We start from the raw sequence: 25210 nt of genomic DNA, 5'->3' as shown, positions 1-25210 counted from the left end.
GACATTGTCGTTTCTCAATATTACATACAAAATAGCCAGGGAGGCTCGCGGGCCGCAAGTGAGAGGTTCGCGGGCCGCATGGGCCGCTTGTTGCCGACCGCTGATCTAGATCATTAAATCGAAAAATAAAAACATGACATTATGCTTCGCGTCAATTAATATGGGATATTTATGCTGCCCTCTACGGTAGGAATAAATTTAAAATTGCTGAGAAATAACAAAAACCATTTATCCAAACAAGTGTATTCATGAGTCACCACAATTAATACCTTAAAGTTAGCTACAAAATAATCAACCACAACAATAAGGGTGGACAGGGTGGTCATCCACAAGAAATGAGCAAAATGGCGGTTAGGCGCGAGGTGACGTTCCTATTAGTTCGCGTTCCTATCTGCATTTATGGATTTATTAGAGCCACTTGTGCGTTCCAGGGTTAGCCAACTAAAGGCCGATACAGACGGGTTGCAGTCCGTCTGTACCGGCCCTAACCCAGAGTTAATACCTATAGGCAAGGCTCGGAACCGGTTTTTTCTTCATACAAAAAATACCGGTATTATTGCGTTCTTTTTCGTTCTTTGGGTTTATTATTTAATTTTTAATGGGACAATCTAATAATACGAATGTGTTAACTAAATACATGATGCAGTCCTACGTAGAGCATAAAATAATTTAAAATAATGGGCTATTTCGGGTTTTACAAAAAAACCGGTTCCGAGTTCCGAAACTGTTAACTCCGTTGGCTAACTATGGATTCCCTGGAACGCGCAAGTGGCCCTTAAGCCGTGCGCTACGCAGACCATCTCTGGTAGATGTGAACCATTATTAGTAAGACTATTCAATGTATGTTGAGCAAACATTAAATCACATTCTAAGCTAAAACTACTACCCGTGCAAATTAACTTATCTGCCTAGAGCCCTAGAGTAGGTACTTTTGCCCCGTGATTGAATTTTAATTTCTACCATCTGCCTGATATTGAGCAGTCAGTCTGTGACTGAGTCAAAGAAAACAGATTCTAAACCTCTAAAGCTTTTTGTCAGTTTTATTTATTTACTAGCAACATTTCTAGACTAAGTATTGCTATTATTAAACGTTTAAAGAACGCTATGTGCAATTTGAGGTTGATAAGATAATGTTGAAAAATAAGTACATTAATACTTTTCTACTTTTAAAATTATCTATACTTACAATAAACACGGATATGAAAATATGACATTATATTTTATGGATTTTCGGCCCATGCAGTGGGCATTTTTAATACAAAATAGGTATATACCTACATTTAAGATTTTTAAGGCACATTAAAGTATGTATTAATTTTCAAATAAATCTGAAATTATTATTGTACAAATTTTGTATTTGACACAAAATTTACAAAACAGAAATTAATAAAATATATTTACACATTATATAGTTATTAAAAATATAGAAATAATAATAATAAACTTTACGTCACCGGTAAATTATCTAAAGATACAAATAAACACATTGGTTTTATAAACCAATATTGTCATTAATTACAGAGAAGTCATTTTACCCGCAAATAAAAATAAAAACCTATTAGGAAAACAATAACCAGTAGTACCAGTACTGCCAAACCACACAACTATCGTCCAAAAGATCACAAATATTATAGTGCAAAACAAATTCGAGTACCTTTGTTCCGGTGTGAATGAATATAATAAACTGAACGTTCCAGTCTGAGACAAAATGTTTTCATAAGTAAAAGACAGCAGAGCAAGGTCACTGATGTTGTAAAACGCGTAGCAAATTTGAAGTGGGAATGGGCTGGTCATATAGCACGAAAGACCGATTCGTGGAGTAAACGACTACTCGAGTGGCGACCATGGGGGGAAGAGCGTCCTCAAAGTAGACCCAAGATGCGTTGGGACGACGACATCAAAAGGACTGCGGGGAAGAATTGGCTCCAGGTTGCACAGGACCGTGACAAATGGCGTATAATGAAGGAGGCCTACACCCGAAGGGTAGAAAAAGGCTAAAGAGAGAGAGAGAAGAGAGAAGTAAAAGGTAGAAGGGTGAACCCCAAAAACAAGATTGCTACACCTTATAAAACAAATTCCCCCACCGCGTCTGCCTGTTTGTGTATTTGTTTGTATGTTCGCGATAAACTCAAAAACTACTGGACGGATTTTCATCCAGTTTTCACTATCAATTGTGTGATGTATAATTTGCTAACCCGTGCAAAGCCGAGGCGGGATTTACTAAAATAGGTGTCGACTTAGTTGACCATAGTTATAGTACAACTGGACTATAGTTGGATGGATTTACGGTGTCTACAAAATACTAATAGTGCAATGTTGCAACTCTTGCACTAACCACACAAACAGGTGCCACAGTGAAACTGTTAAACACAAATCTAAAATTTTCTACATGAGCACTTCACAACATTTTTACAAAATATTGCGATTCTTGCGGTCCTATGCTGCAGTAATACTAGAAAGCACCTCCTTCCCTAACTTAGAAGCAATAAAGTCCAATATGGTCAGTACAAGCTCTCTCCGACTAGCTGTACAGGCTAGGACAAGCTCAAAGGCGTGGTAGTAATCCACCGGGTCCATGCGACGCAGGTAGTTGAAGATGATGAAGAGGATCTCCTTGAGCTGGTGTTGCACTGAGGCCCAGATTTCTCGGAGGGATACATATGCTGGAAAAGAAAAAACGGTGGATTAATTACAGTTTATATAGATATGAAATAGAAACCATTATAGCAGTGAATACACATAGTATTTTTTTTATCCTTGCTTGCTTAGCTAGTTTTATCTATATATCTTGGCCCACCTTACTTTTAATAAACAATCTAGAAGAGTTTTAGCAGAAGAACATAATTCAAGCATTAATTTTAGTATTCATATGTTCCTCTTTATTTCTCAGAATATTTGCATCTACTGCTGGACCTATGCCTCTTTCATAGATTTCTATGTTATTGCTGTCTTTTTGACACCCATCCATCTGGCTTCTGTCTTTCTGTCACTACATCCCACCTCCAGAACAGTACAGTTTGCAAATATACTCACTAGAAACTCCAAGGCCCGCTGCACTGCCAATACCAGCCCCAAGGGCAGCGCCCATTCTGCCCCCCACATAGCCCCCCACAAGCCCACCAGCCAGCGCAAATGCTCCTGCCAAAACTGCGGTGTCACTGTTCCATACTATGCGAATTTCAAACATATCCCCTGAAAATAACAATTCCGTTACTGTAATACCACCTAACTATAGTGCTCTTCACATTGGATGCAGATTCAGTCCGGTGTACAAGCGGGACATCGCTATGTATGCGCATTGCGCTGTCACGCTCATACACCAGACCACAAAAGCTTCCACTATAGTCCAAAATTTGCATATTTCTGTGAATATTCCATTGTGTACCTACACTTTTTTTTGCAATTCACTCAAATATTACATTAAACTATGTTCGGCAATTTGGCCATACCAAGATCTTATTTATTCTTCTGTAAAACATTGAACGCCAATTAATATGAAATCAGAAAACAGTCTTGTCTCCAGTACAGTTAAGTCCAGTCTAGAACCCATACTTTAGACCAGTCTCTGCCTTTCAGGGATCCTTTTCACCCGTGGCAAGTTTCTCAGTTGCCTCACATCTCTTTTATTTAGTACGTACATAAAGGATAATTATGCAATGTCTTAGTTGTCTTACCCAGTTGCAGCAGGACTTGTTCGAGCCAGGTTTGGTCGTATCGAACTTCGTGAAGAAACGGTTGCAATTCCATCGCCATTTTCAATTTTTTCAATTTAACAAATGATTTTACACTATTGTCGAGCGTGCTTTTTAAAACCTTATTTGGGTTTGCTAAACTATGAATGGTAGCATTCGTTATGAGGCTATAAGGGCTTCAATCATTGGCAACGAAACGAAAATAAATACGACACTAAAATAGCGATAGTTTGACGTAAATAAACAAGACCGTTTGTGACAAAGAGAATATAATCACTACGTTTTAAGAGACGGAACTTCATACATCTGTGCGAAATAATGAAAAGTACGAGAGTTATTTCCTAATACTACCAACATAAGGAAATTGAGTGTTACCATCGCTAAACGTCACTGACACATGACAGATGTCAACGACAGTGATGTGAAAATTCGATAATAGTGATGCCCATAATTTAAAATGCTTGTTATCGATATCGATGAAATTATTGCACGGACGCGTAGCCTTGATTGGTTCAGGATTTCAGGTTTTAGGAGTTTGATAACAAAGCGAGAGCTGAGAAATAAATACCTTAAAAATCTGTTGACTTCGTATATGAGTGACATGTCATTACATTATACTATACTCAATAAATAAAATATATACAACTCAGTAAAACAGCCTTGAGCCCTCGCTTATTTATCTACATTTATAAAATAATAGATCACTTTTTATTTAATACTTTCATCTTTAATCGTTTACAATGACATTTTTTTCCAAAAATAATAGTTATAGGTGTAAAAAAAAAACATTCAATTCGATAATTAGCCGGATACAAATAAAAAGGAGTTACTATAACAATTTAAACTAATGCAAAACTCTGTTTAGTTTCCTGATGCTCAAAAGGACGTTTATAAATGAAAAATATTCAACAACTGTATGTCTTCCAGTTTTAAATACACCTTTTCATGACTATACATCATCGGAATATGTTTTTGAGTTTATAAAACATTATATTCTATTATAAAATGGCTAGGTACATTGCATATTTAAAATTGCTACATTCCAACTGGCGTTAAATATGGAGCGGTTTGTTTTAATGTGACAAAATGCTTCTGTCAAAGCCCTGAAGTGAAAAAACCGTGGAATCATTATTTATTATGTGGACAATTTTTCTACCTTATATTAGGCCAAAAGCCACATGTTATTTTTAAGCAGACAATAAATGCAACAAAACTACTCCAATTTGGTCTCCATCTGTAAGCTCAAAGTATCGGAAAAAAGCATGCAACTAGCAATGCATGTTGCTTATGTAGGCAAGAAAAAAATCGAAGAGAAAACAATTTGTCAACGGGCATTTTCATTATTTCAGCATGTGTTCAATTTCGCTATTAGATTTTCATTGTTATTAGTAAAATAGTTGATGTTACAACAAAAATGCCAATACACACTTAAAAACGTTAAGTACTAACAACATACTTAGTTAAAATATTTTACAGTACATATGGTCCTACTTTCCCGCACTGCACCGGCTACGTTGCGTAAAACAGGACTTTGCGTGCGTATGTGTAAAGTTTAAAGGGCCATATGTACTGTAAAACGTTGTACGATACACGTGCGAATAGGTAATGCGGAATAGGTTACCCGTTTAGAATTTCCTATTTTCCGCACTTGTATCGTAAATAACTATTGTTTACTGGTAGGGAAGTAGTTTTTTTGTTTTATCTATAGTTTTTCTAAAAATATCGAAAAACTACAAAATGGTGAACAAAAGTGGAATAGGGAGGGTAACACCCACCTGACAAGATGTTTCCACTTTTTTTCTCTACATAAGCCACATGCATACTCAGTTTCATATTTAGAAATTTATAAAAGAAATGAAACGAACCATTACAAAATGCAAATTGCACCCAAAGAGTTGAGTTGATTGCATATACACGCAGAGTGTCAATTAAATACAGCTGAGTAAATATTAACCACATGTTATTTTTCTAAAATATTCACGCTTCCGAGCAGTTCTAACGACTTGCTGCTCGATTTTTTAGCTTAGTGGGCTGCTAGGTGATTGGTAATATTGGCTGTTAGTAATAAAGTTACGTTATGTAGGTAGTTTAGTTTTGGAACAAAAAATCCATACAAAATATTATAAATCCTTAAACACTGCCTGTCTGTCTATTACCTTTCGGATTGTGATAGCTGAACCGATTTAGAAGAAATGTTTACGGATAGTTTAAGTCAAGGGAAATCATCATTGAAGCTACTATGGAATGGCATATTGATATACCTACTAATTCTACGCAAACGAAGTCGCGGAGCGAAGCTAGAATTTTATATGAGTCGCTTAACTTCAAACTCGGGTAAATCCATCTGTCAAATTATGCGATTTTGGTATTAAGAAAAGGTAATAGGGTAGATATTTGCTGAGAGGGTCTAATGGATTTACCCGAGTTTGAAGTTAAGCGACACATATATAACATCTTTAATTACTTAACAGAATACGAATTATTCTATAATATCTTACCAACCACCTCAGTTAAACGGTAGACCAATAAATCTATATATGTTTATATACATAAAATTGTGAATAGAATCAGGCGTTACTTTGCGGAAATCCATATTAATTAAAACCAAAATATTACTTTGCTAATCCGCGAAAAGATAATGTGCTATAGTAGACCCAAACCAAACGGACGACTGGGATTATATCTCTATCTCTCTCACCCCACCTTCAACCATGCGAGCGTGAATGAGAAGATTTATGACCACGGTCGTCCGTTTGGTTTGGGTCTACTATAGTCAATCAGTGCTAACCCGTTATACTTAATACACATTAATTACATGTAAAAAAATTACATTCGTTACATTAAATGCATGTAAAAAATACGCAAGTACGAGTAAGTATAACGGGTTAGCACTGATTGACTAGCACATTATCTTTTCGCGGATTAGCAAAGTAATATTTTTTTTTAAATACAATAAATTGCATCTATTTGGCAATGCCTTGTTGCTGTGCCATTTTAACCTTGTCTGCAATTTCTTCTTCTTGTTCAGATATTTTTTGGTTTATTCTTTGACATTGCCTACGTACTAAAAGAACAGCCAGGCGGGACGATATATCTTGAATTATTTTGTTGCGATGCAATTCGCATTTGATGAATGTCGAGTCCGTAGTTGCCATATATATGGTTATTATTGATTGTGTAATATTATCGCGGTGAAGCACAGGCATGATGTCTTTTTCAAAAATATTTACACACTTTTGGACGAAGTTGCACAGTGCAATACTGGGATAGGTCAGTGAGGTCTTGTCAGCCCACCATTCTCGTAATTTTATGTAACAAAATACATCGTTATTTTCTGGATTTTCTTCTATTAAATTCTTCTTACACTCATTACATGCTTGTAAATTTGACTTCAATGCCCGCATAGCCAACCACCCACTAATGTAAACAATGGGTTGACTTTCAATGTTTACAAGGTTCGTTTCCACTTCGTCTGCCTCATCTTCGGGTATACTCAGCATCACACCGACCTCATCATCCAAATTTTCATTGTTTTTATTTTCAACGGATTCTTGTTCGTTTTCGCATGCTTCCGTTTCCTCCTCTTGGCCAAAAACAAATTTTTGGAGGTCCGTGAGTAGCACGCCGGTATCCTGTTCACAGTTGAACCCTCTGCTGTGTGGAGCGCTCATGCCCGTTATTATAGTGGACTTCACAGCAGCCATAAAAGATGAAACGGTGGGGTTTCTATTAGTTGGACTATGCTGCCGTATGACCCCGAAGAAGTTTTCCAAGGCGTCTTGGTTAAGTTGCCTCAGGTTTAAATAGTTAAACCCGAGGCGTTTCATCTCCTCCCATACATCCCTAAGGGAGCAAAGGGTTGTGAGGAATCCCTGAACGCACCTTACATTTTTCGCGCGCGTGCCGTTTGGTTTAAAAAATGCAAGTGTTTCAATTTTTTTTCTGTATTCGCCCCACACTTTTAAGTGCTCTGTTTTCAGGGATACATTTTCCCTCTGACCTTTTATTATGTCCTTAGGTCCAGAAGGGCCATTCGTGAAATCAAAGAGGCGATCCAGATCGTGGATGACCTCTCCACTCTCAGTTAGCTGTTCTTGTTGTTCCTTCGTGTATTCCGAACACCGCCCCATGAGCTTCAGTACAGACGAAACTGTGTTGCTTAAGGCCTGAGCAGCATATTTTACTTTCATTTTTGCTCTGTATTTCGGTTGGACATGATTTTCCGTCACTCTGCTCAGGTACACCAAGCTCTTGTTGTGTTGGTGTACCTGCATTAAATGTTCCCATTTAGCCTTTTTTCCGCCGAAAGAAATGATCCCATTATTAAGGAAATTATTCCTGATTGACTTAAATAAATGTGGGACATCAAATAATATATATATTTTTCGTCCGTCTACAACAAAATCGTTTTTTATTTGGGGGCCGTGTTCGGTAGGTGAAGCTTCTTTTAATATTTTCAGAGCGCCCACATTAGTGGGACCCTGATCACAAACTGTCGCAATCACTTTGAATCCTGTTTTATTCACAGCTGTGATAATTTCTTTTATGATGGTGGCCAATTTGGCCGAAGAAACGGTGCCCTTTACAAAATAAAAAGCCAACGGCTGTTTAAATTTTTTTCTTATGCCTTGAAGCATAAAAACTAGGGCATGATTTGCCAACTCGGGTGTTCTTTGATTAGTTCCCATGTCAACATATCCCTCTACTTGATCACTGCCGACACTGTAATTTAATCTGGGCTTTATTGCCATCTCGTCGAACAGTAGACAGCAATATCTGTCGCCGCCGTATGAAGGTGCTATTTTCTTCAAATGATGTAACACTTTTTGATTGATTCCAGTGTTCATGGGAACCTTTCTTAAAATATTTTGGAGAGTTTTAACACTCGGTAGCGGCACCAAGTGCCGCAAATAGCTGTAGGCCTTGGGTGATCTCTTTAATATCGATAGACACGCTATCTTGTATTTCTTCGTCCAGCGCCGACCTTTGGGTTTACGTTTTTGATTTTTTAACGCCAATTCCACAATTTCCTTGACCATTGGTGATTCGAGGCGGTCTATAAGGTTTGCACTGCGTTTCAGAGATCTAACGGTAGATTTAACTTTTTGCAGTTGTCGAATCAATTTTTCTTTAGACTTATCCCAATCTGCAACAAAGAAAAACATATTATCATATATATATAAAACGGAACGAAGGTATAATAAGCAGACATCGTATATTTTCCAGCATTTTTGGTGCAGCGGAGAGGTGTTAACGGAATTGGAATAAATAATTTCAACCCTAATGATTACTTAGCGTTAATTATGTTGATATTAACCTTAATTTACCATTACAGTTGAAATTATCTAAACCAATTCCATTAACACCACTCAGCTGCACCAAAAATGCTGGAAAATGTACGATGTCTGATAATAAGATATAGCTGAACTAGTCAGGTACGGATATCATGGTCGCATTTTTATCACCTGTCATGTCATGCGTCACTTTCGCACTTCCATACTTATTAGAACGTTACAGGCATGGTGGCACTGGCAGATGATAATAAAGCGCATACATCCCAGTAGGGCGTCATAGCCCTACTGGGACGGAAAACTTTTCATAATTGCAGTTTTGCATATTGCACTAATAAGGTTGCAAAACCGTTTCATCTAAAAACCTTATCGTGATGCTGATGATTCATTAAACTGAAAATTCAACGTTAATGTTAAATAGGTATCCTGACCCTTCCCATATTAAGAGGAAATGGGACGGCCGCTTCTTCATACAAAAGTAGTCCTCATTTTCCTCTCTGGATATTCATATTATGGAAAATATTTATATCATTTGAAACATATCTATGCCCTTACGTTTGACTTTTTAGATTTATTGATTATTGTAAAAATGAGGTGCGTAAAAGAGATTTCATACATTTTTTTAAGACGTGCAAAGACTGAAGGCCGAGCTACGCGTAGAGCTGAAAGCTCGGAGCGTCCGACGGATTCGCGCTTCCCATAACTCCCGCAAGTATTTTAAAAGCGAAGGTCGAAAAGAGATAATACCTATAGTGCTTAAACACGTAACAAATTAACAATAGTACAAGTACATAATCAATCAATAGTACTAGTTTTTGTCTTCAGACCGACTCACGCTTGAACCTAAAGGCACGCCAATTCGGGACGTTTCGGGCCTTCGGCTGTATGCGGATATCGGGCTAGGGCCTTCGCAATACCTGTTTACACAACGTTTCACTTAAACCAGCGGTCGGCAACCTTTTAGCAACCTTTTGCCGACCGCTGACTTAAACCATTGGCACAGGTTATATAATAGTGCCGCTCCCCGCACCGTGCGCACCGGCACTACGCTAGGGTTACTGACGCTTAGAAATGAATGATAAATAAATACCTACTTAAACAGCGGAGTGAAATAAAAGGAAATCTAAATATTAAATTATATCTAATAATCCGTTTATGCTTTAGTATTTGCGAAATAATCATTTTAAAAGTTCATATGTCCCTGAAGTAACCGCAGTGTTTAAAACTTCGTGTAATTTAAAACCTATAACCTAATTAATGTTATACAATTAAGAGAAATAATAGAGAACCCATGAATACAGGTAATGAATTATAAGTTAACCAGAGCAAAGTTAACTTACGGTCGTTTAAATAAACATTTACCAAAATAAATTAAAAAATTGCTACCTATTTCAAATAGGTAGCAATTTTTTAATTTATATAGATATCTATTCCAGCTCGCGAGGAGTGTTCCATAGGCCTGCCGTTGCGGCTATGTCCCGAAAAAAGCCTTACAACATTTTTGTTCTTAAATCTGACTCACGCTTGACTGTAGACTTCTAATAGGTTTTTCTATTGTATGTATTTTTTTTTCTAAATTTTAATCCCAGTAGTTTTAGAGATGGAAGTCCCGGATGGTCATTTTTTGACTTTTTTTTAATACTCTAAATTGCTTATCCTAAAATTATAAAAAATATATATTTAAAATTTTCAAATATATTTCCCTCTCAGTAAACCCTTTCGTTTGATATATAACATAGTTTGATATACGACATAGTTTGCAAAACTTTGTTTTATTTTCTCATTTACCCCCCAAAAATAGCCCCAATGTTTCAAATTTATTTGTTGACGTTACATGTCCGTCTTTGGGTCACAGACTTACATATATGTGTAGCAAATTTCAACTTAATTGGTCCAGTAGTTTTGGAGCAAATAGGCTGTGATAGACGATAGACGGATGGACAGACAGACGCACGAGTGATCCTATAAGGGTTCCGTTTTTTCCTTTTGAATTACGGAACCCTAACAAACGTCAGGACATACAAACGTATTTTTAGTATTTGCCGCCTTTTTAGGGCTCCAATAGCGAGTATTACTGCAATGTTCTGCCGCCAGAGTGCAGCACTAATTTGTTTAGTAAACCATAGAGTAGGCAACTTTATACATAAGTACTAGGCCTTATAGTCTGAGAAAAAAGAGTATAAATTAAAATATTACTGTAGTGTACCTAAGTACACTAATGGCAGGCGTGTCTCACTCTGCGATTTCGTCGCTTTGCTACAGGTAGCTAAAAGTACATCCGTTCGGCCCCAATTTTGGGGTTTGCCATAAGCCGCGCATGGCGCTGTCGCCACCTAGCGGCCATATCTTTGCTGATCGTAATAGACGCGTTTTGTTAGAGAGTGAGTCTTCTGTACCTAGTACTATTATTTATTCTGTGCTAATGGACTAATCCATTTCAAATCAATCTAAGGAAACGGGACGACACTACAGTATTGAAACTTTTTAATTTCTACTCTTTTTTGTCAGACTATAAACAGTTTTTTGAAAAGTTTTCAGTTTGGTTTTCACTATGACATTGATGCACCCAGGCGGTTTGTTTACAGGCGGTTTACCGCGAAAATCTAAATTCCTTTATCTGCCTCTCTATCGATCGAATAAGCAAGAGTGATAGAGAGGCAGAAATCGAACTTTCGATTGTTATGTTTCACGGTAGGCCATGTGATTGACTTACTGACGCATGACGTGACATTGATGATGTCAATGAGGTTTGTTTACTGTATGTGCTAATGGTGCCACCTACTCAGAGCTTTGCCTAATATTCCCTATTAAGTTGAAATTTGGTCCATACGTATATGTAAATTCGTGACCCAAAGACGGACATCTTACGTAAACAAATGAATTTTAAACATGGAGACCACTTTTTGGGGTAAATGAGAAAATTAAAATAATGTTTTTTTTTTGTCATTTTAAAATAAATAGTTTAGAAGTTATTTAAAAAAATAGCCAACTAACTGGAAAAATATTTTAAAAATATTTATTTACCTATAGATGACAGGAAAACCTATTAGAAATATGCTTTCAGGCGTGAGTCGGACTAATTACTTAGTTTTTGATCCAACCTCTACGGGTTTTTAAAGGTAATTCACTTGCGATTCACATATAAAAAATACATTGTAAAAATTGGGTAATGTACAGAACCAGGGTCGGATTAACCCTAAGTCAAAGTAGGCAACTGCCTAGGAGCTTCGCCTCGGCTAGGGGGTTCCGGCGGCTCAGCGCGCACCAAATAAAATTTTGTTCCATAGGGTTCATCATTTATAAATATTTTTTTTATTATTATAATAAGGAGTATGCTATGCATTGTTATTGTTTTTTTATCCATTCAGCAAATTTATGAAATACTGTAATTAAATTGAAGCAATACGTTACAGTTTGCGTGGCGCATTCTGCGTACCTGTTGTAAAGTTATAATAATAGGGGTTATCAAGAAAAACAGTTCACTTTTTTCGATCAACCAACAACTTTTGGGTTATTTCGACTCACCATCAGAATCACGAGGACTATTGATTAAAACGAAGAAAAAGAAAGAAGACGAACGTGTTACCATTTTTTCATAGGAATGCTCGACCTTCAGCCTCACTTTTTACCTGAATTTACCATTGGTTTGTGTTCCACATCTCCTCTACTTCAGCTTAGCCTTTGGCCTCGCTGCGCCAAGCTCGGCCTGCGGTCTCGCTTTTTAATACAATGGACGATGGTTCGTGTTTGTGCTTAACTATTTATCCTGAAGCCTGATGAAGCACGGCTTTGACTTCGCATGAAAGCTCGCCTCACTGGGGCACTTCGGACTTTTAGGTCCAGATGAAGATCAATACCCGGCCTTTTACCACGCTTTCACAATTTGCGATATTGTTAACAAAAAATTTCGCGCTCGCTGCGCTCGCGTTTATATTTGGTTCTTTAGTTGACCCTGTATCATTTACATGTTAGCTTGACTGGTGAATGAATAGAGTTAGACCAAGAAAAGTCTGTACTGATTTTGGTAGCATACGCAGTGCAAGTGTTATTTATACGTCTTAATTTCATAGAAGTTTTGACGATTAAAATAACACTTGCACTGCGAGTGCTATCTAAATTGTTGCAGGCTTATCTTGGTATTATAACTCTAGAAATTTAAGTAATTTTAACATATGGAAATGATTCATTATTATTTTGATTCTAATCATGTGGCTCGGCGTTTAGTCTTATGGTCGGACAATCGTTGTCCAGCGTCGCAAAATATTAACTAATTGAGAAAATCAACTTTGCGGCACTATAGTTGAGCTTAGCCTCGCTTAAACGTTTACCATTAGAGGTAGATAGGAAAGTGACGCTGAAGCTCACATCTTTGGTATTCCACTGCGAATTGGCCTTAGGTCTAAAGGGCAAACCGATAGAATAAAGCTTTATATCCACGCAATAAGAGCGAAAAAGACATAGTTCGTTTTGGATCGACTCGGCCGACGCCTGACTGAAGATTGTAATTAATAACGCATACTTATTTCCCTGTACTGAATATGCTGTGTGCAGAATTGACTGTAGGGGGCCCCAAGCCTCGCACTGCCTAGTGGCCCCGACATGCTTAATCCGGCCCTGTACTCAACCCTTAGAATTAGAATGCGAGTCCGACTCGCACTTGGCCGGTTTTTCAGTAGAGTAAGTATAGTTCTTACCCATTATTGTTTGCGTGGTGGTTGACGCAGAATCTAACGCAGACACATGGGCCTGTTTTTTCTTCATCGGATTGGGCGACGGAGCTGAAATTGATAAATTACAGTATAATAATTAATTATAATTTGGTTTAGTTTGAAAGGGAAGAGAATGAGCAGAATACTACAAATAATATAATGTACGCATCAACCTTTATTAATGTTTTTGGCAAAACATTCTCTAATGGTAAAGCTTTTATCGCTGTCTGTACCACACAATAAGTAATAGTACTACAGTAATACAGAAAGTTCACTCCTTCACAAAAGTCAGATTTAGGTATAAAATTATGCAAGCCGCCTTCCGCCTGCAAGCAAAATTGAAACATAACCGCGAACGAACCGTGAATCTTCTTTGCGCGCCGCAATTTTATGACCGAGCTGTGAGTGTCGGCACGGGGTTGTCACTTGAGAAGTTTTTGTACCTACTGATTTATTATTTTTAAGATAAATATGTAGAGCGAGAGCGCTCGTGGCCTAGCGGTAAAAGCGTGCGACTTTCAATCCGGAGGTCGCGGGTTCAAACCCCGACTCGTACCAATGTGTTTTTCGGACCTTATATACGAAATATCATTTGATATTTGCCAGTCGCTTTTCGGTGAAGGAAAACATCGTGAGGAAACCGGACTAAACTCAATAAGATCTAGTTTACCCTCTGAGTTGGAAGGTCTGATGGCAGTCGCTTTCGTAAAAACTAGTGCCCACGCCAATTACTTTAGCTGCCAAGCGGACCCCAGGCTCCCATGAGCCGTGGCAAAAATGCCGAGATAACGCGAGGAAGATAATGATGACGTAGGAAATACAAACGTTGATTCTGTAAACATATTTTTTTTTCCGGAGATATTATGTCTGATTCTCACGGAAGTCGGTATGCCACAGCCTTATTCCTTTGAAAATATCGCCGCGATTTGGGAAATGAATTAGAGATTCACCCTTCGAGCAACACCGGCTTCCGACACATCGGAAGGGAGGAGCCCAAGCGATATCTCACCGTACAAATCTTTCTGCCATTTTTCGCGGGGGGAAAGGTGCACACAGTCGCACTTCTCACACACTTACATACAAAATCCAATCTGTAATGACGACACAAATACATAGAAAATGACACACGTCAAAGACAAATCTTGCAAACCTCGATCTCTTTTTGTGTACGGACGAGTGACAAGTGTCACAACACGCACACTAACACATTTTCGTTGAAGTATGTTATTATATTCTGATGAGAAGTCGGATTTGTCGCTCGACCGATCCGCAATTTGTACTGAGCGAGCAAAATCGATAAATCCAACAATTACATGAGACTAAAATATAATAATTGTGTTTGAATGTAATTAAACGTATGATATGTTAAAAAAAATATTACATGTGAAATGTAACACTTTCTTTTTGTAAATTTGATGTCCCCGACCTCTTTTTATAACAATAAACCGAGCAAACAGGCATTTTTGTGCAGCAGTGTTCACGCGCGCGTCTGGACTCGGTCTAGTGAAAAATCCAAGTGCAACTAGTTTTATTACCCGCGCTAGATTAGATTGACGCGCTAATCTTGTACCTCGGCAGAGGGGAAATAGTGCGAATGCCGCCTCCCTTCCGTGTTGCTCGAAGGATTCACCAGATATGAAATATCTATCATCATGTCTGAGTGAATCTCTAATTCATTTCCCAAATCACGCCGTATGTGGATCAGTTCCTAATATTGTTTCTGGGCAGCCAATACTCAATAAATTAAGTATGTTTTTTTAACTATTTAATACCTTTCAATATCGTCCGGAATTAAAAAACCGGGCAAGTGCGAGTCGGACTCGCGCACGAAGGGTTCCGTACCATAATGCAAAAAAAAAAACGAAAAAAAAAAGCAAAAAGAAAACGGACACCCATCCAAGTACTGACCACTCCCGACGTTGCTTAACTTTGGTAAAAAATCACGTCTGTTGTATGGGAGCCCCATTGAAATCTTTATTTTATTCTGTTTTTAGTAGTTGTTGTTATAGCAGCAACAGAAATACATTATCTGTGAAAATTTCAACTGTCTAGATATCACGGTTCGTGAGATACAGCCTGGTGACAGACGGACGGACGGACGGACGGACAGCGAAGTCTTAGTAACAGGGTCCCGTTTTACCCTTTGGGTACGGAACCCTAAAAAATCTGCTTCCTTGTTCTTCCATTTATTCATACATGCGTAAACAGAACAATATCTCTTATACGGATCGAAATTTAGGTTTTAAAGCCATTGTGTATTTTCAATTTTACGCGAGCGCCACGTGATACGACACGACTATCGTGCGAGCCGAGCGGCAGCCCACGACTGCCATGCGCCTACCCAGGAGGCGCGCCGGTCAAATGTACCAAAGTACAAATGTGTCAAAGTACAGATACTTTCCTTTCCACGGGCAACTAATACTCACCAAGACAATTCTAACCAACCTCAAAGCAATTAGTTAGCGTTGTTTTATCACAAGGCCACCTCCTGTCTCCTCTCCATTATCAAATCAGCTCCATGTCATTCCATTAATTTTACATATATATATATATACATATGCAAAATTTCAGCTCAATCAGTAATGGTAAAGTTGGTCAAACTTAGCTTCCTAGATTTGACCCACAATAACTAACATACATGCATACTAACAGGGCAAGTTAAATCAATAAATGTTTCTAAAAAGATGAGAAAATTGAGATTGTCATAAGTATACCACATCATACTAAACTCAACCTGCAAAAGTGTATCAAGTCATGTGCATGAAGTACGACCTACGTATCTGAAAATTATAATATGTACGAGTAAGTACTTTTGCCTTGTACATGATTTCCGGTTCGATATCCTAAGAAGCCTATGAGTCCTAAGACTAATCCAAATAAGCCCTATTTTCATTGTGAAATGTCAATAGCAGAAGCTTAAGTTAAAATTCGTGCCTGCGCCAATTTTTGGAATTAAAATGCATTTGTAACACACTAAGATGATGAAGATTAGTAGTCTAGTATAAGTAAACAAGACACATAATAATAAAATACAAATACTTACCAATTACATTTTGCTTTGTGGATGGCGCAAGAGGCGTTTTGCTACCTGAAGGTGGTACTGGCGCCACTTCCTCTATGCGGCTTGGCGCTGAAGCTGAAATACATCAAAAGAAGCATTCGATAAATATGAAATTACTCGATTCTCGAAGTATATACATACTCAGATATTTGTTCTCGAGAATGGATATTTTTATACAGGGTGTTTGGTACATCGTTTGCCAAATTAAAACGGCAGATAGCTTGAGTCATTTGCTATCTTCTCATGCCTATAAAAACAAAATTGGCCATGGTTTTTTATACTACTACGCAAGTAAAAATTTTAAATTTACGAAAAACTGTCATAGAAGTGATATAAAAATTTTACACCAAATTAAAAATTTCTAGGTCTGAGAAGATAGCAAATGACTCAACCTATCTGCCGTTTTAATTTGGCAAACGATGTACCAAACATCCTGTATATTTATGTGACGTTCCACGGCAAAACTTATGGCGGCTTATGGCGGCTGCCGCTTACGTCGCATAGCTCCTCAATCATATTGGAGCGGCGTTAATAATAGTGTAAGCGCCAACCGCCATAAGGTACCTTTACCCATGGGACGTCACATATACTTAACTATTGATATATTATGTTATACCTACTAGTGACTTCCCTCGGCTTTGCATGGGTAATTTTAGGGTAGTAAAATGTAATTTTTATAGGCCTATTTTTTTTTTCATTAGCATAAATCCCTACTGTTGGGTGCGATGGAACTACGCATGTGGCGTGGGTGCAAAAACGCTTCTTACCAAAAAGTAGGTAGGTAAATACTTCCACAGCAATGCACGCGTGGCCTGTTCCGAATTGCCGCCCACCCACGTACACGCTAGCGCTCGTGGCAGGCGAAACCCCACTGTGGCGCACGCAGAGCACGCCACGGACAAATGCCGTACATGGTGGGGGAGCGGGGGACATGAGAGCTGTGCACCTTGTTTGTAGTTATTAAAACCATGGTGGCTACTTGCTTACCATTACGCGGGCCATATGCTTGTTTGCCAGATTGCCACCGAATTGGTATAAAAAATCATAGGCTACGGTGATTGCTTACAATCAGGTGGGCCGCATGCTTGTTTGCCACCGATGTGATATAGAAAAAACATAGGCTACGGTGACTGCTTACCACCTAGTGGGCCGTATGTTTGTTTGCCACCGAAGTGGTGTTAAAAAATATAGACTGCTCACCATCTGGCGGGTCGTATGCTTGTTTGCCACCGACTTCGTAAAAGTACACTATTTATTTATTATGCAATTTTTTCATATACCCATTATGAATATGAATAAAATTTTAATTCTGATTTTAATGTTTGTGTTGTTAGTTCTAGATACTTTTCTCTTGTTTATTTTTATACTAGCTGATCTTCGCGTGGAATATGATCCGTGCCTTTTTCTCAGTTATCTACTTACTTTACTGTCTCGTTAAATACGTTCCAATATACTGATACCTAAATGAGTGCCGAGTTTTGTAGATACATTAATATTATTATTATTATGAAGTTTGAAGCTAGCCTAGTCACTATCGCCGAGTTACGCGACGAAATCACATGTTTGCGGAATGCTCCAACTCGGTCGGCGGTTTCAAATTTCAAGAGCGATTATCGACCTGACACTGGAGTCGAGTCGGTTAGTTTACGTGTTGCTGACACTGTAAAATGTGTCGCACGCGCCGCTGCACCGCCCGCGCACCCCCCGCGCGCGCGACCGTCTCCTGTCCCCTCGAAGTCACGTCAGCGTGCTTATGCTGACGTCGCCGGTCAGCCTGTCGCAGCTAACCGGGTCAACGCGCCTTCTAAGGCGTGTGAATCACGGGCTCCCCTTTTGGAGAAGTCCTCCCGCACCAATGTGGATAAGGAGGGATTCACACTGGTGGAAAGGAAGAACAAGGTGCGCAGGGCGCCCCGTAAGACTCTGTGTGGCACTGCGGAACCGGTTAATTCTGGTTTACGAATTGCGACACCGAGTAAGGCGCTCTACGTGTCTCGCCTGCATTACTCCGCCGGGGCCGACGAGGTGGTGGAGTACGTCCGCCGGAAGACTGGCTACACGCTGAGGGTGCACCAGCTACAGTCGCGTCACTATGTGCACTTCAGTTCATTTGTGGTGCGCGTGCCGCGGCCGCTGCAGGACACCATCGCAAGCGCGGACTTCTGGCCGAAGGGTGTGGTGTTTCGGAGATTCCGGGGCAACCTGCCGAACCCTACACCAAGTCAGACGACGCAACGGAGCCACGCTGTTACGTCGTCGCCCAAATTTAATGTTTAATTTGTGTTTGGTTTTTATTTGTAGTTTTGTTGTTGTTTTCTTGTATTCTTATTTTGTAGTTTCACAGTGCCTTAGTTTTTACTGTAATGCTGTGTCACTTATTTGAGTAATAAATAAATAAATAAATAATTAAAATGTGCAGGCACATTTTATCCTTTCCCTTTCGTCACACTATTGAGCGAATTAAAAAAAATTGGGTGTAACGGTTACCGTGAAAACGTAATACACAGAAGGATAGAGGTACTTTCGCAAGTTACGCTTTAGCTAGTATGGGTAAAATGTATACAGGTAGTAGCTCATATTTTGAGCAAGATTCTATAAGTAATTAGGTACCTTCGACTATTGCCAGCGGAGTTGTGCTACACGCAGGCAGCACAGGTGCAGCAGGGACCTCTTCTTCCATGGGAATTGGGGCTGAAGCTGAATGATTATAAAAACATGAAATATAGTACACTTAATAGTTCAAGCAAAGACAATTTTTATTTTGCATATTAAACGTCATTGCAGAAAAATACTGGCCTATTTATTATTCTTACATTACAATTCGATAAAATATATGTATGTATGTATTGCTTACAAGTTTTACAGCCTAGATGTACTCGTATGTATGTACCTAAGACTTCTATCAGTTGTATGGAGTCCTACTTTGAAATAAAGATTAACATGTCATAAGTAAACAATAAAAACCATTACAAACTTCCACTACTTCTGAAATATTGATATTAAATAGTGTCAGTGCTAGACAAAATATGTCCTTCCTTCGTCTCCATCTTGCAGCATTAAAAACACACCGGACAAGTTAATTTGTTAACAGATCTATAGCTTTTAGATTTTTCCCTTTACTTGTAGTAAAATACGATGTTTTAATCTAGAATTTCTAGATCAACGGAGAGTACCCTTTAAATTTTGACTCCCTTGAGAGTGACGAAATATTATTAATTGCTTTTTTTTGTGGCATAAACAGTCATAACTTTTTTGAGCGTTAACTTAGAAGTTTGATTTTTGCATAGCATTAAGGGACTGTAGACCTGAGTATATGGTTTTTACTTCAACTAAAGGGTCTTGACAGACAGACAGATGGACGGACGGACGGCCTGTTGCCTCCTATATATGGGTGATCCTAGGTTCCGTTTTTTCCATTAGATGTACGGAGTCCTAAAATTGTGAGGCTACCAGAGGCACAAGAGTAAGTGGGTGCTGATGTTTACCTCAATATATTTGTTTAAAAATGATCAACTTACTCATTATATTTTGGGTTGTGGCTGCCATATTCTGCATTTTGGATGATGACGCAATTGCAGCTGTTGCAATATTGTCAACCATGGGTGTAGGAGCCAAAGCTGAAATATTAATAAAAATATTATAATGAATACTTTGCAATAAATTCATTTAAGAAAAAACAAGCACCAAAAGTAAAAGTTAAAACAAGCTTTTGCTCTCTAATCTAGGTTAGATTTTAAAGGATGATTAGGTAAATTCTTATACCTTTAAACAAGCAATTGTTGTGTATTTATTTATTTCGGGGATCTCGGAAATTTGCTATATGGGGGCGAAAAATCGATCTCGCTAGGTCTTGTCTCTAGGAAAACGCGCATTTTTGAGTTTGTATATGTTATCCGAGCAAAGCTTGGTCTCCCAGATATTATTAATTATAAAAATAGTTTTTTTACCTGATTGATTAGTGATTACACATACCTTTGCTTGCAACATGTTGAGGAAAATCTTTTAATTGGTGGTCACTCAATGGTTGTGCAGAGAGGTGCAGCTTAGGGTAAGCCCTTTTTTTCAGGCGATTGCCTTTTTTGTTGAAGTCCTTTGCTATGAAGTGATCTCCACAAACAAAACGTACTTGGTGAAGCTTTTCAATTGGTATATGCACTAGATCTTCTTTACCAACAATTTGAACCCAAGTTCTACACCTGCAAAAAAACATAATTCTAATTATTATATCTTGACTAGATATAGAGCTCTAAATTGTTACAAAGTTAATGGTTTCTAAAGACTATGATTTCAAACTGAATTAGATAGATAATAGACAGATAGATAGAAAGGTTGTTATGGAGATAGTTTGAGAACCTGAGAAGGACATAGGATAGTTTTTATCAATCATCATTAACATTCTACACAGACAAAGTAACAGGCAGAAGCTAGTATACATAATTAATTACATATAATATTATGCTACTTTGGCTGTCACTGTATCTATTTGATTCTGACAGTACATCATGGGACAAATAAAGTTAGTATATACCCTTTTTTAATTTAAGTGTAATTTATTTCATTATCTGATACATTTTACATATTATGTATGTATAAAACTTAAGAAACTAAAACCCGATCTGAGCCATGCCGGGTCCAAAGGTCCCCATCACACTAGCAGCATTACCCCGCTGTATGGCGATGGAGACCTGTTGGACAAGCCATGACTCAGAACAGGGGTCATTCCCCTTTTTTAATTGTTTAGGGGCATATAATATATGTCCAAGTGTCAAAACATCGGATTCACGATGCCCTACTATGCCTATGAAATGGTCCAAATATTTATGTTTATGAGAAAGATGGCACTGCTACCAATTTAACTGTGAAACAAATATTAAATTTTTACTACATTTATTATTGACCCCGGGAACAAATAACTAGCAAGTACAATGTAGGTACTTGGCTTGGAGACCTATCTGTAATTATCAAAATGAAAAATATGATACAATTTTATTGCCAATTAGTTCTGCTAACGTTCCCTAAAAGCTTTTGAAACTATGGGAATTCCTGAAATACAGGAAATATGACATCTGAACATTTTGACACCATGATTATTTAACATAAGAGTAATATGACATGTGGACTTTTTTACAGTTTGGACATTGTGACACCTAGACATTTTGACATTAGGGCATCATAACATCCGGACTTATAGACTAATGGGTATTGTTACATCTGGACTTTCCGTCATCAGGACATTATTACATTTGGACTAATTGACGATGAACATTATGACACCTAGCCTACCTGACACTTGGACATATATGCCCCTAAACAATTTGAATAGATCAATCAATTTGTGAATACACACTTGTGGAAATAATCACTCTGGAAGTGAAGAGTTTTGAACAGGAGGGAAATTTATTGAGGAATATAAATATGTTAAATCAATATGATAAAAGTAGATTCATAATTTAACAAATAGTATTCACAATCAGTGGAGCCGTTTTTGTGTTTTCAATAAAAATAATATTTTCTTGTGGTTATTACAGATGGCAGACTAGAGCAAGCCAGGTGCAGAAGACCCTAGCCCACTCAACTAGAGTTAGACCAAAGCTAACTTCACTGTGATTTTTATAGCCATGACGGTGCACATGTTATTTAAATGTCAATCTCATACACGTTTTATGTTAAATTAACTTTTTCTCCGTCAGGGCTATCACAATCACAATCACTATCAATTTAGCCTGGGCTAAGTCTATCAGTACAGTCCTGAGATAGCTCATTTATATGAGATAGATACTTCCCAACAGTGCACCAATTAATTGTGCGCAAGGAAGCAACTGATACTTGTGAAAAATCTGATTACGATTAAAAAAATACAATGTTTTTTTTTATTATTGTCATTGACGGTCTACAGCTCATATTTTATTTATTATTAGGTACTTGTAAAGCAATTCCAATAACTGATAAATGTATGATCTTCTTCTTCTTGTTCGTGTTAGGGGCTATATAAGGCTCTAAAGTCTATGTATCACTACAACCATCGCTGATCTATTGTGATCGCCACCTCTGTGAGGATGTGCAAGGGCGTCTCCTCTACCTCCATACAGAGACGCCCCAAAAAATGTAAGATGCTCAGAGTCAAATTTATTTATATTTAAATACTATGCTGTGGAGTATATGTACTTCTAGTGATTTACGCATGCATGATAGATGACGCATCGTCATAAATGCCATGAACGAAGATTAGGAAAATGAGAAAGAAATTTTACATAAGAATATTACAGACAAACTAAGACAGAAAGTGAAACCCGACAAGTCAATATATTTAGTAAATAATTGCTTGTAAATCTTATAATGACAAACATACCTTTGCTCATCAATCGGGAAATTGGCAAAGAATCCCGGCCTGTGTCGTTCTCTAACGCCACAAATTTCACAAATTCTACTCTTTCCACCCATAATGAGTCTCTATCTCAGTAATCTTACTCAAAAACAGCGGACGGAGGAGCACACTGCTTCAACTCGACGTCTTTTGTTTGTGAATAGGAAAATATCACACAACTGAAACACTACGGAGGAACTTAATTGCTCAACTCGACGCACTGCACTGTTCAGATGGAGAAAACCGAATGAATGATAGAAAACAAGTAAAACACCACGGAATCACAATATTTTCTTTTCGTCACGGTTTAGTTTTGAAAATTGAAGTATTTGACAATTCTGCCTTTGTGTTGCCAGTTTATTATTTATCTTGTTAGGTTGGCTGAACTGAGACGAGGTTTCCATACATTTTTTTTTTATATAGGAGTTTCCTAAGACTGGTTTGTGACGTGACGTTTGTCAACGACATTCCTATGACATTCCGTTCTAAAATTAAGTTTTTTTTTTTGTATGGACTTAACGGGGTAAGCAGACAAAAATCCACAAATATTTGTACAGTCTTTATTTAATAATTTTATTTATATTCTCAATGTTCGATTATTTCAAGGACATGTTCTGCATAATAAAAATACACACAATTCTTTCCATACAGATAGGTACACAATAATAATTTGCAGTCGTGTCAGTTTCAGTCATTATTAGTCAAATTTAATAAATAAATTAAATTAAAGCATTATGGTAGCTTACAACGTTAAGTCTTTTTTAAGCCTACCCTTATTTTAATAAATTACCACTAATATAACTTAAATCAGATTTGTAACGGAAGCTAGATTAGACACCAATTGTTTTCCCAATATCTTCGAAGAACTTTCCAAAATCATCTTGGCTAGTAACGCGGTTTGCGGGTTCGTATTGGCCAGAAATAAGGCGGCGCTCGTATAATCTTTGATACCCAGTCCAGCCAGGTAATCGTAGACGAGGTCGAACACGTCTGCCAACTTGGGGCGAAAGTCTTTCCATGCTTCCCGCATAGAAATAGCTGCAAAAAACAGTTAAGTTGTATTTAGACTACCCACATTTTTAAAATAACGGTTTTACGTTGTAAATGAAACAACGTTTTACACCGTTTCGACTGATTATAAATTTAAATTGCCTTAAATTTAAATCTATTTGAATTTTTAGTACTTATCTATATTTTACAAATATTTTCTTATATTAAAGTAAATATCAAGCATTTAATCAATATTTATTATCTCAAGTCACTTTTTCATTAAGTACTTACCTGAAATAATAACCATATCATTAGGTGCTTGAACTTGAAGAGATAACTGAATATAATTTTATTGGAGCAATATTCTAGTTACTAGAGGAATACATAAATAAATTAGGTACTTAATATCAACTCACCAACGACACCAATTCCGCAAGCACCGCCAACTGCTCCACCAACGGCCGCGCCCATTCGTCCCCCGTACATCTTTCCAATCAGGCCCCCGGCCAAAGCGAATCCTGCGGTCACCAGCGCAGCGTCCCTTGTTCGCTCATTTCTCATTAACACGCGGAAGTCGAATTTATCAACGATCGACAAAATTAAGTTTTCTAGCGACGAGGGATCAAAAGGTAGCACTCCGGGAAACGAGTTGCGTCGCGAACAAAATTCGAAGCCCGCGCACTCATCATCGTCGCTATCGAAAGACATTTTGAATGTTTCTGATTAATGTATCCAGTTCAACGAGCAGGGAGAGAATACGTGGATGTCGTGGAATCAAGGCGTTCATAAACTTGTTATTGAATTCTAGATTATTCTAAATTTCGAACTACCCTCTTTTTCAATAAAAGAGGATTGTTGCAAATCTTACTGTATATTTTTACACGACTGGCCAAAAAAAAGACTGTACTTATTGTTTTACCAAAACAAGCTTGCTTCTTCCTTTTTTATTGTGGGACGTTACCACATTATTATAATCTATAAATTGTAAATACAGAGTTGGCCAGAGTTGATCGTTGATTTTTTCATTGTGATTAACATCTGTATTTACTATTTATAGACAAACTCGCTTGTTGATTTTTTTCTAGGACAATCTTAATATGATA

The 25210-nt window shown here is 37.8% G+C and overlaps 2 protein-coding genes and 2 long non-coding RNA genes across 4 annotated transcripts; all 4 read right to left on the bottom strand.

Moving 5' to 3' along the window:
* Positions 1 to 219: 219 nt before the first annotated feature.
* Positions 220 to 3946, bottom strand: LOC134806317 (uncharacterized). Its single transcript, XM_063779534.1, has 3 exons — positions 3675 to 3946; positions 3034 to 3192; positions 220 to 2663 (listed from the first exon to the last, which is right to left on the bottom strand). The coding sequence occupies exons 1-3, from the start codon at positions 3751 to 3753 to the stop codon at positions 2437 to 2439; spliced, it is 465 nt and encodes a 154-aa protein (XP_063635604.1). The 5' UTR covers positions 3754 to 3946; the 3' UTR covers positions 220 to 2436.
* Positions 3947 to 8568: 4622 nt separating this feature from the next.
* Positions 8569 to 16830, bottom strand: LOC134792087 (uncharacterized). Its single transcript, XR_010144392.1, has 3 exons — positions 16736 to 16830; positions 13678 to 13761; positions 8569 to 8838 (listed from the first exon to the last, which is right to left on the bottom strand). It is a non-coding gene; the product is annotated as an uncharacterized LOC134792087 (long non-coding RNA).
* A 3462-nt stretch (positions 16831 to 20292) lies between these two features.
* On the bottom strand, positions 20293 to 23548 carry LOC134792041 (uncharacterized). Its single transcript, XR_010144382.1, has 3 exons — positions 23103 to 23548; positions 20726 to 20949; positions 20293 to 20370 (listed from the first exon to the last, which is right to left on the bottom strand). It is a non-coding gene; the product is annotated as an uncharacterized LOC134792041 (long non-coding RNA).
* A 130-nt stretch (positions 23549 to 23678) lies between these two features.
* On the bottom strand, positions 23679 to 24890 carry LOC134791952 (uncharacterized). Its single transcript, XM_063763082.1, has 2 exons — positions 24524 to 24890; positions 23679 to 24155 (listed from the first exon to the last, which is right to left on the bottom strand). Exons 1-2 carry the CDS (start codon positions 24813 to 24815, stop codon positions 23920 to 23922), a joined length of 528 nt encoding a protein of 175 aa, XP_063619152.1. The 5' UTR covers positions 24816 to 24890; the 3' UTR covers positions 23679 to 23919.
* Positions 24891 to 25210: the final 320 nt, after the last annotated feature.

This window comes from Cydia splendana, chromosome 1 (genome assembly GCF_910591565.1).
Source record: "Cydia splendana chromosome 1, ilCydSple1.2, whole genome shotgun sequence".
NCBI lineage: Eukaryota > Metazoa > Arthropoda > Insecta > Lepidoptera > Tortricidae > Cydia > Cydia splendana.
The sequence above is the reverse complement of the archived record's forward strand: the minus strand, read 5'-3'. Positions and strand labels throughout refer to the sequence as shown.

Bases quoted from the DNA above. Each gene is read 5' to 3' on its own strand.
- LOC134806317 (XM_063779534.1), bottom strand. From the start codon at position 3,753: ATGGCGATGGAATTGCAACCGTTTCTTCACGAAGTTCGATACGACCAA. The intron at 3,193-3,674 runs GTAAGACAACTA...TGTTATTTTCAG, and splicing joins ACAAGTCCTGCTGCAACTGG to GGGATATGTTTGAAATTCGC. The intron at 2,664-3,033 runs GTGAGTATATTT...TTTCTTTTCCAG, and splicing joins AGCGGGCCTTGGAGTTTCTA to CATATGTATCCCTCCGAGAA.
- LOC134791952 (XM_063763082.1), bottom strand. From the start codon at position 24,815: ATGTCTTTCGATAGCGACGATGATGAGTGCGCGGGCTTCGAATTTTGT. The intron at 24,156-24,523 runs GTGAGTTGATAT...TGTTTTTTGCAG, and splicing joins TTGCGGAATTGGTGTCGTTG to CTATTTCTATGCGGGAAGCA.